The 15,572-nt window shown below is 37.8% G+C and overlaps 2 protein-coding genes across 4 annotated transcripts in view; one reads left to right on the plus strand and one right to left on the minus strand.

Moving 5' to 3' along the window:
• Nucleotides 1–15,572, plus strand: part of LOC139782310 (FIGNL1-interacting regulator of recombination and mitosis) — a 69,854-nt gene that overhangs the window by 44,547 nt on the left and 9,735 nt on the right. The window contains exons 1-4 of one of the 2 annotated variants that reach the window (XM_071721280.1): nucleotides 4,646–4,700; nucleotides 13,112–13,197; nucleotides 14,431–14,577; nucleotides 14,987–15,210. In XM_071721280.1, coding sequence (XP_071577381.1) covers nucleotides 4,685–4,700; nucleotides 13,112–13,197; nucleotides 14,431–14,577; nucleotides 14,987–15,210 — 473 coding nt within the window. In that variant the 5' untranslated portion in view covers nucleotides 4,646–4,684. Of the gene's footprint in view, nucleotides 1–4,645; nucleotides 4,701–13,111; nucleotides 13,198–14,430; nucleotides 14,578–14,986; nucleotides 15,211–15,572 lie in introns of those variants that run through there. The other variant, XM_071721279.1, reaches the window with a different exon arrangement.
• Nucleotides 380–10,995, minus strand: LOC139782311 (uncharacterized). Of its 2 annotated transcripts, XM_071721282.1 has the most exons (8): nucleotides 9,952–10,995; nucleotides 9,175–9,708; nucleotides 8,492–9,085; nucleotides 7,983–8,304; nucleotides 4,461–4,794; nucleotides 3,044–3,164; nucleotides 2,502–2,665; nucleotides 380–2,214 (listed from the first exon to the last, which is right to left on the minus strand). In XM_071721282.1, exons 1-8 carry the CDS (start codon nucleotides 10,132–10,134, stop codon nucleotides 2,151–2,153), a joined length of 2,316 nt encoding a protein of 771 aa, XP_071577383.1. In that variant the 5' UTR covers nucleotides 10,135–10,995; the 3' UTR covers nucleotides 380–2,150. The 2 variants fall into 2 exon arrangements, with proteins under 2 accessions (XP_071577383.1, XP_071577384.1); XM_071721283.1 differs by lacking the exons at nucleotides 380–2,214; nucleotides 2,502–2,665 and having other exon boundaries at nucleotides 3,081–3,164; nucleotides 4,452–4,794.

Here is a 15,572-nt window from a genome sequence, read left to right on the forward strand (position 1 = left end):
CTAGTGGATTACACCCTATATATGTTAAAAAAGCTGCATAACGATTTGACAACTGTCGTTAAGGAGTTATAGAATCCTGTCTCACGTCACGTTTTCAATTCGAGACAGAGACCCGCAATTGTCGTCACGACTCAACCTTCATGAAGAGGTAGCGGCAAAACACGTGAGGAGGAGGAGAAGGAGAATAATTTAAATTCGTTTTTGATTGATAAAGCATCGATTATTAACATTTGCGTTGTGTACGCAACTGCTAATTTATTTAAATACCTAAACTATTAAAAAATCATAACTTGGGATACAGTCGAGTCGAGTATCCAAAATTACTTCTCTGAGGTCTCGAAGTTTAATGATTGTACATTAAATTAATGACGCATTTGGATATATGAATGCATGGTATATATTTGAATATACGGATACATGAATGAACATATGAAGAAAAATATCCGCAACTGTAGGAAAGAATAACAAAGGAATCTGTTTTCTTGAATTGCATCTTTTATCTCTTCTTTTCTTTCTTCAATGGCTTGTCTCTTTAACAGCTATTGTCCGTTTTATTCTCAGTGCAGAAGGTGTACACATGGTACAATTAAAAGAAGGGCAGATTCTGCGATCTGTGAAATACATTGCTGTATTTAAATGCGTTAGAAATGTCCTGATATTGGATATTATCGCAAGTGATTTAAAAATAATTTAAAAATAATTCGGGAATATAAAAGGATCGAGAAAGAGGCAGTAGGACTTTATTTAAGGCTTACAATTAGTAGGAACCATCTAATTTCAGGTAATTCGATTTGCGCCTATTGCTTTACCGTGTGCGCCTAATTTATCGTTATTATTAATTATTATCGAGACATTGTTTACTCAATCTTGATAATATTAATAATTCATGGCTATCTTGTCTTTGGTATCTCATTCTATGTATATCAAGAGACACGGTAGTGTCTCGCGCCAAGTACACGCGGAGCGAGACCGACCGTGACTCTTTTACGCGACACGACGGGTTGCGAGTACTCGAGATGTTGAGATCTCGATAACGAGTGAACGGATCAAGTTCTAAGTAGGCTTGATCGATAGCTTGGGGTCGATTTGGGGGGGGGGGTACGTTCTTTTCATTTTTCCGCTACGTGCCCTACGAGCGGAGATATTGTGACGCAAAGTCGAAATGTGAAAATTTTATTTTAAGATACGTCGTCGTCGTCGTCGTCGTCTACGTCGACGCTCTTAAATATAATATGACATATATATATCAGTGAATGTAACTTTCACTTTTTCGACACTGGCGGCTGGCGGTGCTAGTATCGCCAGTTTCGATATGTATCGATATGTACACATATGCATACGTGTGTGTACTGCGCGCAGTGCAGACAGTGCGTTCAGTTCAGTGCGCTGTCACAGTCAGTTAACCTAATGCTGGGTCTACAATGCGAGTCGCAAAGTTGTGAGTCGCAAGAATTGACCAATCACAGTCGAATTTGAGGAGAATAATCGACTGTGATTGGTCAATTCTTGCGACTCACGACTTTGCGACTCTCATTGTAGACCCAGCATAACACGGTAGTGTCTCGCGTCAAGTACGCGCGGAGCGATACCGACCGTGACTCTTTACGCGACGCGACGATTAATATTTTTTCTGATTCAAGGTAATTGTTTTATTTACATGTAATTATCCTATTATTATACGACGCGAAGCGAGACCGCACCGTGACTCTTTTACGCGATAAATTATATACACGAATTAAACATTAACAATTAATAATTAATAAATTATATGAATTGAAATATATATTATAAAGAAATATATGTGTAATTTATTAATTGTAATTAATAAATTGCACATATAAGTCATAGGATATCCCATTTTAAATGATGACCTCAAATATCTCTTGGACAATATATTTTAAAGAAAAATGTTTCAGATAAAAGTTGGAGGAGGCCAAAGGACGATCTTATTGTATTTGAGGGTATTTGAGATCTCGTCATTTAAAATGGGACATCCTGTATATATATATATATATATATATATATATATATATAATGGTATGTTTCATCGGTTATTGTTTTTCGATAATCAATCGATTCGTGAAAATAACAATAATCGGTTCATTAAAAATGTATCTAAACGTCGTAACAATTCGACATCTTTGCGAATCTCATTGCAAATCCTCCGAGCATTCCTTCTGTCGTAGTCGATACTCCGTTGGTGTTAGCATGCCTCTGAAATACATTTCTCCAGTCATTCATGCGTACAGATTGCGTTAAATATAAATATAAATTGCATTCTATCTTATTTCTCCCTCTGAGGATTGGATCTCATAATCTATTATCAAAATATCTTTCTGGAGTTCTTAAATACTCTGAGATAAATTGTTTTATTAACAATGCCACATATATTATAATGCTTGTTAATTATTCTTATTATTTTTTTAAGTTAACCTCAAGTTCTTATAATCAATTTATATTTATCGATCGGGCTCTCAATTTAATCGATAATTATCTGTTACCTTAGAACAGTGTCGAAGGACACGCACACGCCCTTATCACACATCCGCCTGTAGAGATGCCAGCATTCCTTTTCCTTGGTCGTTTGAAAATGTGGCTCCGATGGCAGTATCACTTCTGGTGGCGTTTCTTTTGCCGGCAATGTCTTTTTAGGAAATTGCTCGACCTGTATTTATGCCAAAAGTATATCAAATTAAAAATTACGAAACCACGCAGCATTATAATATTAATAGTAGTAATAGCAGTAATAGTAATGTCCGAGTAAAGGCTCTGGTGAAAATCAAAGAGAGTGTGGAACTCCGCATTATTATATTCTCGCTGAAGATGGTCCAAAATTCGGACCAAAACGTACGGTTTTAAAATTTAATTTATTATAAATAAAGGAGTTAACCTTTGTGCACCGTCAACAGCGCTTGGCTCTTACTTAGCCCGTTCCACACTCTCAGTAATAGTAATAATATTGCTGTAAAATATAGCACATAATTCTACAATATGTTATACTGTGCATAATTTGCTTTAATTTAATTCCATGTGATTCCTTTACTTTTGAAAGCGGTGAGTCAATCGATGGAGTTGGAATCGCGACGAGATCGACTCGTGGTATCGCGAGGGGCGTCCTCTGCTCTTTTATTTCCATCGGTCCATTATTCGTCCGCTCCGCTACTCTGCGAACATCGAAATCACATTTTCTTCTTCCTCTTACTTTCCCTTTTCTTGTACAATCACGCGGTAGAGTTGCAAAATTGCAGGATCGTCAAATTACGATAAGTCTGTACTTCGAATACAATTTTAATCGAGCGCGTCCGGACAGATCAACTTTAACGTGTTGACTGTTAATCGCATATGCACTTATATAGGTAATATTAAAATACATAAAAATCTTTAAAGTTCCTAAAAAAATACCTCCTCATCTATGTATTTATAACGATAAAGATTATTAATAGATAATAATAGCATAATAGATTCCTTTAAGAAAATGAGAATAATATAATATGGCATTATTAATGAAATAACTTACTTATAATTAAGAATTATGAGAATATTTTGATAACGAGGAACGCGAAAGGGGGAGGGGAGGAAGAGAGGGAGAAGGGGAGAGGGAGAGAGAGAGAGTGAAAGAGTGTTCTCGATTTATAAAATATAAGATTGCGAGAATGCATATTCAAGAAATTGCAGAGTTTAGTATATCGCGCGGTTTCTGAACTTCTTCTAAACTAAGAGTGCATTCCATTTCACGCATGATGCGCATAATTTGTCATTTGTTGTTCACCGAATGTTAAATGATGAATGATGGATAAATGATGAATTATGCACATCATGCATGAAACGGAATCCACCCTAAGTAAACGATGTACGCGTCGCGGATGACATCGAATATGATGAGCGAAGTTTGACGGAGGCACCAATCGAAGGACGTACCACGATCCGCGGGATGCGAACATTCACGGCCGTACCAGTCCGTTACCAACGAACTCCTTCCTCCTCCTCCTCCTCCTACTCTTTTTTCCTCCCCCAGCATCGTTACATCGCCCCACTTTATTTTTTCGACGGCAGTATCATAAATCGTCGACCAATCGAACTTTTTATCCTTCCTCTCTCCTCCCTAAGCTCTATATATAGATTAGATACGATGATAGCTCGATTTTTGCAAATGGATGGACTTGATTTAGCAATTTCTCCCGCACGTCTGTTTGCTTTTGCTATCCTTTTAAGAGCTTTCGTTATTTTTGCAATTTTGCGTAATGCTTTCATTCTTAGGGGGGGATAATTTCTAAAATAATAATATTTGTCATCCGAACCATAGTTAAATAATAAATGACGATTCACGGGCTAAAATAAGGAGATATAAAATAGCGAGTTATTTCGGTATTTATAATATCGATAATACCGTTATTCATATCATAATATATAGAAGGTTTTATTGTATTATAACATTATAACTATAAGAATACCTCACTCACATCGAACGGCTTGGTGTGCTGCGCGTTCGCAGCAGCTTCCGCTTCTTGTCGTGCAGATCACCGATCGGTACCGCCAAGCATCTCTTCTCGCGATCAGTTAGCGGTGCCTCCGGTACCATCCTCTCGGTATCCTGTGGAATTAGCACGGGATCGATGGCCAGCATCGGCATCGTGACGGCAACAGTTCTGCTGTCCTGCTCGTCCAAGTTCTCACCACCGTTTTCATGAGCGACGTTAACGGTGAGTCCGAAACGAGGAAGCTGAACGAAGTTGCTGACGATTCGTTTCTCCTCCTTCGTCGGCTCCTCGTCAAACGAGTCCCTCTGGAAGGAAACTGTCCGGCGAATTAGCCTATCACTTTGCAAATTTTTTGTTCGTTTGATTCCCTGGGGCCAAAGATCGAAACGAGAAATAACGTTTGATACCCGGTGACTAGGTCTACCGCGAAAGCAAATCGATAATGGGCGATATCGTTTGGCTCAGTTGCTGGCCAACGGGTGGAACCGGGTTACTCGGTAAATAGGCTCGATTCGACCTATGTGATATTTGTAAAAAGCCTAAACTCTCTCTCTCTCGATCGTACACGACAGGCCTATTAATCCGACACGATCAATCACGATGTTTCCGCATAGACTGCACGACCCCGTCCTAGATGGTCCATTATTAGTACAATCGGTAGTTCTACATAAAAAAAAATTAATAAAACATACAGAATAAAAGCTTTTTTTATATCTTTAAACTCGCTTTAAACCGATTTTTATTACAATATTATAATATATAATTACAAATTTAATGAATCACATGCAGAAAAAGGATTTTGCTATATTAGCAAATCATTCGTTACTATAGTGTCAACAAACATTTGGTTTGCTGTGAGAGCTAATTAATTTAGCAATAGTAGCAAACCTTTTGTTGCAGTAGCAAAAAGTTTGCTACTCGCAGTAAACCAAATGTTTGTTGTCACTTTTTTTCTCCGTGTATGTACTTAAAGAATTATATATACAGGGTATCCCATTTTAAATGCCCTAGGCAAATATCTCGAAAAATATGGAAAATACGGAAAAATGTTTCAGACTTAAATGAAACTCCTCATTTTTATTGCATATTCTCGTAGCCCTTGTCAAAACGTTTTCAAAACACTATAATTATACTTCCTTTCGTTAAGAATTTTCTGAGATATTTCAAATTTTGTCATAATATTTTCAATATAAAATATGAAATATCTCGTAAAGTATTCACTTTTCAATGACTTTACCTTGATACTTTTATACATAGAATAATGAAAGAAATCGATTGTTGTAAAAAAAACAGAAAAAAATTATTTTTAAAAATTTGATTGTATTTTGTAGACGCATTTATTTTACAAAATTGCAAATGTAAAAATTAATATTATTATTCGATTCCTTTCATTATTCTATGTATAAAAGTATAAGGTAAAGTCATCGAAAAGTGAATACTTTACGAGATATTTCATATTTTATATTAAAATTATCATGATAAAATTTGAAATATCTCAGAAAATTCTAGACGAAAGATAGCTTTATTATAGTGTTTTGAAAACGTCACGACAAGGGCTATAAGAATATGTAATAAAAAAATGGGAGTTTCATTTAAGAAAACATCGATTACATTGATCTGGCCTTGAGAAGATCACTCAAGGTCAAGTCCATATTTTTATCATGCGATTCCCTTCAAACCATGCAACTTTTGTCTGAAACATTTTTCCGTATCTTCCATATTTTTGAGATAGTTGCCTGGGGTATTTAAAATGGGACATCCTATATATACATTTTATGTATATATACTGTATATATTTTTTTTTAGGGAGGTACAGGTTCGAACTCTGGCTGGAGTAATATTTTTCGCAATAAATTCTTTATAGTGAATTAAATAAGATGCTTATTAAAAGTTATATCGATTATCGCTTTAAGTATGTGGATTTACTTTCCAACAAGAAGCTGTTTTAAGACCGACAAAAAATTGGCGCACAGCTTACTGAATTGGAAAAAGTATACAAAATTCACATAGAAATATTATTATTAGTCATCCAGCCTGAATCGAAAATGCCACCTTCTTTAGTTAATTGTGTTATATTTTTTTATTTTGTTATTTTCTGATATAATACACAAATTGTAATTTATTTTATATCCTTTGTTTCTTCTTCTTTTTTTATCATATAATAATAAATTTTATGGTATATTTAAAAAATATATATAATCAATTTCCTAAGTAATTGTAAACTGTTTGGATTGAAGTTAAAAGAATATTTATGTAAAACAGAACAAATTAATAAAAAAGTAATTAAGCGATTTTAATCATTAGAGGAAAGTCCCCTATTATGAGATAGGGATCCTAATATGAGATGGCGGAGTTTTTTCATGGTGGGATCAACAGATGGGGCCTATATAGGGCCTTTTAGCTTAATATATCTTATATTAGGATCCTGTCTCATAATAGGGGACTTTCCTCTACGAATAATAAAATAAAGAATTTCATTGATCACAAGTGAACGCAAGCGTTATATAAACAGAAGTATTCTGGCTATGTGCGGCTCGCGTGTCTCGTGTCTCTCTTAATTAGTCGGTTCAATTATAGTTCTACGCCTCTTCGCTTTACTCGTTACCGCACGCGTATACGTTATCGGATGTTATCAATCGCGATCGTAGATAAATAATTTATAACGCAACAAGCAAAAATTATTTTATCCTCAATTAACAACGGCGAGGATTTCAAGAAACGAGAAATTTCTAAGGAGCCTCTAAGTCCATCGTTATTTATTTATCGAACTTGTATAATTTGTATATACCGGGTGGTACAGAGAACTCTACTGGGCTCAATATGGGCCCCGGGCCAAGAATTTAATATGACCATATTGACCATCTATTAGTCCCTTTCGAGCTCTACAACTTTTATCTGAAACATTTTTTCATTAACCTCCTCCTTTATGAGTTATTCGACCGTACTGTTTCAAATGGGACACCCTGTATTGCATATATATGCCCCGGAGGACATATGTAATAAGACACGCAAATAGTCTCTCTCTCTCTCTCTCTCTCTCTCTCTCTCTCTCTCTCTCTCTCTCTCTCTCTCTCTCTCTCTCTCTCTCTCTCTCTCTCTCTCTCTCTCTCTCTCTCTCTCTCTCTCTCTCTCTCTCTCTCTCTCTCTCTCTCTCTCTCTCTCTCTCTCTCTCTCTCTCTCTCTCTCCCTCTCCCTCTCCCTCTCCCTCTCCCTCTCCCTCTCCCTCTCCCTCTCCCTCTCCCTCTCCCTCTCCTCTCCCTCTCCCTCTCCCTCTCCCTCTCCCTCTCCCTCTCCCTCTCCCTCTCCCTCTCCCTCTCCCTCTCCCTCTCCCTCTCCCTCTCCCTCTCCCTCTCCCCTATTTCATATACTTTTGGTAAAAATTCGATTCAGGGGTTCGGGCTGGGCGTTGATGAGTGAATGAGTGAGTCAGGACATCTTCCTTTATATATATAGATGTATATAAAATATTTTAATTTGTATAAGAATAAAATAGGAACATCTTACCTGATTTGATGGGCTTTCTCACCGTGCCAGGGTTGGGGTTGATAGACGTCTTTATGATAGGCATGGTGGGTAGCTTGCTGCGCAGTTCATTGATAAGCTTATCGTCGCCCGGCGAATTTTCCACGTCGCTATCGCTGTCGGCCGAGCTGACCAGCGACACCATGGTGACCACGTCACTCGTTTTGGGATCCACAAAAGCTTTCCCTCGTCCCCCGCGATCCTCGTCTTTGCTCAGACCCGACGAGGCGAGGAAACGTCTTTTCGAACTTCTCGATCTCCTCTTCAGAGGCGCCGATCTTATCGATCGCTCTCCTCGCGATATCTACAGAACAGTTGGCGCAGATTCCTATCTATATTCTTATCCGACTGTTTTTTTCCTTCATTTTTATATCGATTATTTACTTGTGAATTATTTTATTATCGGGAGATCTTTGATTCACGACGCGCAAAACGATAGTGAATCCCCGGATCTTTCAGATTCTAGGAAAAGCTCTCGAGCAACTACTTACCTTCGTCGCACCTTCCTCGTACTTTTCCACGGCATCTTTTCCGTCCTGCATTTTTTCACAAACGATCGATTTATCCGTCGCCTCGGCGAGACCAGGCGCGTCGATCACAATGTTCACCTGTATGCGCGCCGCGGATGCGAGATTTCGTCTCTGCGGCGGCGCCGAATTCGTCCTTCTCGCTTTTTCTAGGCTTGCCGTAGATGAGCTTCTCGTGAGAACAGCACTCTTGTCGATTGGCGATCTCGTTGCGGTTTTATCGGCCGAAGCGCATCTGATCTCGACCGATTTCGCTGGCGCGAGCTTATTCTTCGCTTCCGGTACTTTCGGAGACTTTTCCACCATCGGCACGAGAAAGGCGCGATTGGTACCGCTGTGAAAACTCGCGCGCTTCTGCTTCGCCAACGAAAAATCGGCATTGATCTTCGCCGATTCCGCATTTGCCGCTTTCGAGCATGAAAAAGCGGCCGACGGTTGGGATAGATCGGTCATTGGAAGATGAAGATTCGTGCAGTCGATATTTATATGCGTCTTCTTTCTCTTCTCCTCCTCCTCCTCGATTATCTCTGGATTATCATGCAAGTTGGTAGCTTGGTTCTAAAAAGATCGGTAATGTCCTCCATCCGATTATTTGATATTGAAAAATTTCATTATTATGAACAGAGTATAATTATCCATCTAAATACCTCGTTATCTCTTTCCTCCTTTTCCACGCTTTTCGCTACTTTCTCAACCCCTTTCGTCAACAGATCGTTCTCCGTTAATCGAGACGCAGTCTCCAGCTTCTTCCCGCATGATCTTTCATCTTCATTAGCATCATCTTCACGCGTTTCCTTCCCTTGATCTCTCATATTGTTTAACGCTGCTGGGTTCCGCTGAACTTTTTTCTCATCCTGAATAGAATTAGGCTTCTTCCTACAGAGAGGGGTCGGCGGGGCGGACATTGATAGCTGAGAGTCGCAGCGTTCCTCCACTGCCACGCCATGTGCCAGGAAAATGTCGATGTTCGCTTTGTTCTGCTCGCGGTGCTTCCATGCGAGTCGCAGCCTCTCGGCGAGCTCTTGCCGCGAGTAAAGGATCGATGCCTTCTCCGTAGTGGCATAAGCCCTGCCAGATCGACCTGTGGGTGGTCTCGATCGACCTGTGATCTGCCGAGCCACCACCTCCACCTGGGCCAGACCATCGCAGCCGCGACGATCATCACCCCAGGCGACTCGCACCTGTCAATTGCACGATAATATAAAATAACTTAATTGTATAATACAAAACGTATTTGTTAAATGTATTTATTACGTTAAGATTATGCACCTTGAGAGATATTAAAAATCTAAAATGAATACAACGTAATAAAACGACTCTTCGATTATTGAATGAAAAAAAAAACGAGTTCTATATGCTTGATACAGAAAGGCGAGTCCTAATTAAAACCTAACGGTTAAAGGGAAGAAAGTTTTCTCAACTACCTTGGGCTTCTCTGTCACATTTGTGGCTAATCTTCCACGCGCGATCGGATTCGCGTAGATTTGCAGGGACTTGCTGCAATCGTCCTCCGCCGATCTCTGACGTCTAATATGTTGTCGACGCGGCGCAGGCTGCTGCAACGACAGCTGCCTGACAGGTCGCGTCGCTCTTCTACCATTAGACATCCCCAGACAATCTTTTTCGCATTGTCAGTGTGTCCTCTTGACAATTTCCAAAACCTTTCTGGTGGAGCTTATTTATTAATTCGTTCATTGGCAGGGGAAGCAATCCCTTGACGATAACACAGGTTGAATTAAGGAAAAGGATCTTTCTGTATAAATATAATATGTAGGTTTCTTTAGCTCTCGAGTGAGGAGTCCACCAAGAAACGTTGTCGACGCCACGACTGGGCGCCGACTGACTGACTACCCTCATCCATTGCCCTCCACCAACCTTCGGTGTGTACCAAGTCCAAGCCCGGTTCACAAACACGCTTATAGGTGTACTAACTCTCCCCTTTTCGCTCTCTCTCTCTCTCTCTCTCTCTCTCTCTCTCTCTCTCTCTCTCTCTCTCTCTCTCTCTCTCTCTCTCTCTCTCTCTCTCTCTCTCTCTCTCTCTCTTCTTCCCTGCCTCTGCCTTGAACGGGAGCCAACACACGAACACTATAATTGTACTGGTACCATTAACCTCCGTCATTACAATCACTGTCAGCGCTGCCAGGGTGGTCGAACTCCTCGTTCACTTCGTATACGTTGCTCTCGAGGCCACGGTGACGTAACATCGCGATATCTGTATGTGTATAGTATATCTCCCTCAATTTGAAGTACATCTAAAATATTTTTGTTTTTTGTTTTTTGATTATACGGAAAAATACGAAAATTACTTATTTTGAAGAGATATAAACAAGCAAAATTTTTATAATTTTAAATTAATCTTTTCTGATTGAATCTCTTATTATATACGTATTAATGAAAATCATTCCGTTATGAAAAAGACATGAATGACTTTCAAATATTTTAAAATGAAGAAAAAGATAACTTTTTTAGAAGACAATTTTTTTATTGATTATAATATTTGTTCTTTCCCTAACCGCAAAATAGTTATTTTCTTACGTATTTTTGCATGTTATTGAAATAGAAAATAGAGAAAAATATTTGGTGAATTGATTTAATTATCATTTTACTATCTCGTTAATTAAAAACAAAAAGAGCTTCCTTTCTGCAACTTTTTCTATATTTCCAAACTATATTTAAAAAAAAATTATCTCAGAGAACAGCTAGGAAACTGTTTATTATTATTTAATATTATTATAGGACACATTTTGAGTTGTTACAATATTAATATTATAAATAATGTTTTTTTATTTAAAAATGTCCAAGAGATTTTTCTGCACTTTCGTTTTTGATAGAGACAAAAATTCTTTTGTTAATAATAAGCCTTAATTTTTATTTCATCATGCTGTTTTCTTTTTTGCTACATTTCAAACATAATAAAATGTTCGTGCGAATTTAGTAGGTCAGACTCTTTCAATAAATAGGCATATTGAAGCACCGAAACGTCGGTATCGTAACCAGTATAGTCAGTGCTACTTTTGAGAGTTTTGAGCCGACTGGCGGCTCGAGTGATTCGAGTCTTGAGTTCGTAATTCAGGGACGAAAAATTAGCATCTCTCGATCGAAAATCGCATCGCTCAAATCCATCCTCTGTGACTCAGCCTGGTACACGTCGCTCGCCGCTTCGTCACGTGTCGGAACCACCCTCTCTTAACCCCTTCGCCACCCTCTGTCCTTACTACAACCCGGCAGCCACGTGCTGTTGTTTGGAGTCAAAATCACTGTTCGCGCGACTCCGTATATCGAACTCAAGAACCGCCGGCAGGCAACCACAGTCACTGCCGGTATTATTGATCAAAACTCTGCCCATCATCTGACAGCTTGTTGTCCGCAGTTGCCATGGCAAGTCCGACAGCTCGATCATTCCAATTCCTGGCGCGGATCAACTTCTTTTCTCGCTCGTTTACTCCCGCGACTGGCTTGGTTGTCTTCCTCTCTTCTTTCCCCTTTTTCTTCAACTAGGATTCTTCATATTTGCATGGCCTTGCCTCATTGACGAAGGAAACCAACTTTGAACTCATATTTCTTCGTCCCAGTGGTCTTTTTTCTGTTAATCCTCAGTTTTTACAAATATATGCTAGCCGTCCCTCGGCTACACGTTCTACATTCCGTCGCTGCATTCTTATTTCTCTTCTTATCCATTTTATTTGATTCCACAAGCTTCTCTCATTAATTGATTCTTTTCTCTTCTGCATTTGACATCTAGTACTGATACATAACAATTTTATTTCTCTCTTATTTTTTCTCGATGTCACTTGAAAATGGATAATGGATAAATTATAATATGCCAAATATATAGAAACAGTCGTGACTCGTGACAATTGAAACATTTCCTGCACATTTCGAAAAATCGACCTTGCGTATCGATTCAATTGGTTAAATCCTCCCGAGAAGTGGGTTACAATTTCGCCGGTTACATGCCAGCGATGGCGCAAATTACAGCCAGAAACTTTTGGTGAATCGACGATTAGAGCTTGGAGCTGCCTTAATTGACGTCCTTATCAGCAAACTTTGGCAACCTCGAGCATTGCCAAGAAATTTTCGATTTGCCCCGTTTCTACCTATTATTCGGGATTGATAGCGAAGGAGAGAGAAGGAAGATTAGGTCTGATTACACTCCCCCCCCCTTCTCCACGGTTAATCGATCTCCATTTGAAATTGTTGCGAAAATACACTATTGGCGAATAGTTTAAGTTATCGGTGTATTTTATTTGCTGTACATCCTCTTTTGATTACTTTCAATAAATTGTATTGTAAATCTATTGTACACAGTGTATCTTTGTAATTTAAGTATCAGCATGTAATTATTTTCCCTTAACTAGGAATAATTTTTTAATCAACTTTCTCCCCATAGACCAATCTATTGAATCAGATAAAAAATTAACTATTTGATTGTCGTATTTGACTTTTCTTTGTTAAATAATTAAAAATAATACATGCCAATTTGTGGGACTGGAAGAGAGTTATTGATGTGAAAAGTTATTAATAGTTTCTTGGGTACTTTTGAAGGGAAGAAAACTTACTTACACATATATTGTTATATTCTAGATATGGACGAGAATATGTCGTCTGGTCTCTTTGACTCTTCCTTTGAGCCAACTGATTTCGACGACAGCGAAGTGTCGAAATTGCAAATATCCTTTGATATATAGAATGATAGAGAACTAAAGATTGAGCCTAAAAAATTACCTTAGATTTAAAAATACGAAAGAATGTTAATGATTTTATTTGCATGATAGGCCAGTCAATTTAAACATAAATAAAAACATTTGTTGGGGTAGTTATGAATTTTTGATGATTTATAAAGATGGCGCCCTTAGTCAAGAATCCGATGAGGGATAAGCCGCCATTTTGTTTTTTAGAGGACTCAAAACGGTTTTTGCGGAATATCTCGTTTTCGGTTGATTTTTCGTTAAAAATGGTTATTATATATCAATCTTGTAGAGAAAAAAATTCTCTACAACTTTTGTCTAGGACTTTTTTTTCGTCCAGTGAATAACTTCTGAGTTACAGCCGCGTAAAAAGTGCGTAACGAATTTTAGGAAAATCGTTGGGAATATGCATTTCTATGGGGAAATGTCATATTTAAGGTTTTATAAATTGAATATATAACAATTACGATGGTTTTCGATTATTTACTTTATTAATAAATAGTAAATAACATTTTTTTTTAATTAACTCATTTACTCACCACCTTACGGTAGAGTTGATGACGCGTTTTTTTTTAAGTGTTGTTATGTTATAATCAAAGGATGTCACTGCAATCATATTCATTTCGATGGTCCGGATTGTTCGTCATTAAATTCTTCGTCGTCATTATTCTCGTCTATTTCAATGTTTTCCTCTGTTTCATGCAATACTAATTCGCAAAATATTGAAGCATCAATGTCTGTCTGGATTTCTTCGTCATTTACTTCATCTTCTTCTTCTTCGATATCATCTCATAGATTTGGAACATTGTCGCAAGTTTGTCCACTGCAATGCTGGGAGATGATTGAGCATTTTTTTCATTCTTAGAAAATTGCACTATTTACGCGGCTGTAACTCAGAAGCTACTCACAGCACAAAAAAAGTTCTAGACAAAAGTTGTAGAGAATTTTTTTTTCTACAAGATTGATAACCATTTTTAATGAAAAATCTTAACAAAATTTTTTTATTTGACAAAATGTATGTATACATTGACTGGCCTATAATTTTAGAAAGCAAATATAATGCTTAAAGGTTTTATACGATTGATTTATCCTAATGACATTAAAATCTAAGAAATAAAAATATACATCTTTCCATTTTGAAAAATCAAATAATAGCGTTGAAAGTAAAAGAGTTTATCAAGCTGATCAATCCTTAACACGTTTGTCAATCGTTACGCTCTACTGGAAGATAAAGATCTCATTCTTGATACGGAATGTTTACTACAGACGCTGGAACAATGTTTCTCCGTATGTCCAATTGAATCGCTCGACGAGCGAATTTTCAGAAAAGTTTTGCCGAAAGCTCAGCACTTTCTGTCACAGGTAATTTTATAAAAAAATTCATTATATCTAGTTTAGCATATATATATATTAATTGCTGGATGCATAAGAAGTGGTTTTAAGACCTTATAACATATTTACATTTTTTACGATGTTCTCCAATATCTTTAATCACGTTTTTTTTCTTCTTCCAAATAATTTAACTCTCTTTTGACAGTATTTAATTTAAAGTTATTATAGTAATTATATTCTTCTGCTGTTTGAGTTTTTGCAGACCTCATTAGGGAAGTCATGCATCCAAAGGTTAATTATTTTTCATGCATTTATATCACGCCTACGGGCATATGAAGTAAATTGTAAATGTATTCGTAGTTCGATCCAGACACGATAGGTATTTATCGCCTTAGTTTCAATGTTTAAATATTCTCATTTTTTTTGCAATGGCCTAAAGGTCGTGAAAGTTATAGATGATATAATAACGGGCAATAACGTGAGACTTGATGATCTGGATGACATCAAGTACAAGCTGCAAGTTTGCGATGGGCTTCTTGCCTTTTGGAAGAAATGCGTAGAACATATTTCCGCGCTCGAGAAAGTTCAAGCTGCCTACGTAGCATCATTATGCGACATTCTACCAGAAACGACGAGAATAATTTTCGAGCATTGCAAAGACAGGTACGTTTCATCAAACAACAAACAACGCGCTTACTCGAAACTTTTCATACAAAAATATAGTCAAATGTTTACATTGTGAATTCCTCTATTGTGAATTGAACGTTTGTCAAGTGAACAATATACACAGATGTCTATACTTAACTAGATCGTTAATTCCGTGAAAAAAAGTATGTCGGCAGGATTTCGGGATTTGGTCAGGATACCCTCTCAAGAAATGGCCGCTCACGCAACACACACATGCCAAGATATACCCGCCGGGTATCACATACGCACTAACACACGTACCGCCGCCATTTTTTCTGGGGGCCGGCCGTCACCATTTTTCCATAGCCAAAGCCCGAAGTTAACGATCTAGTTAAGTA

This window comes from Temnothorax nylanderi, unplaced genomic scaffold (assembly GCF_030848795.1).
Source record: "Temnothorax nylanderi isolate EJ_2023f unplaced genomic scaffold, tnyl_v1.0 TNYL_tig0403_pilon, whole genome shotgun sequence".
NCBI lineage: Eukaryota > Metazoa > Arthropoda > Insecta > Hymenoptera > Formicidae > Temnothorax > Temnothorax nylanderi.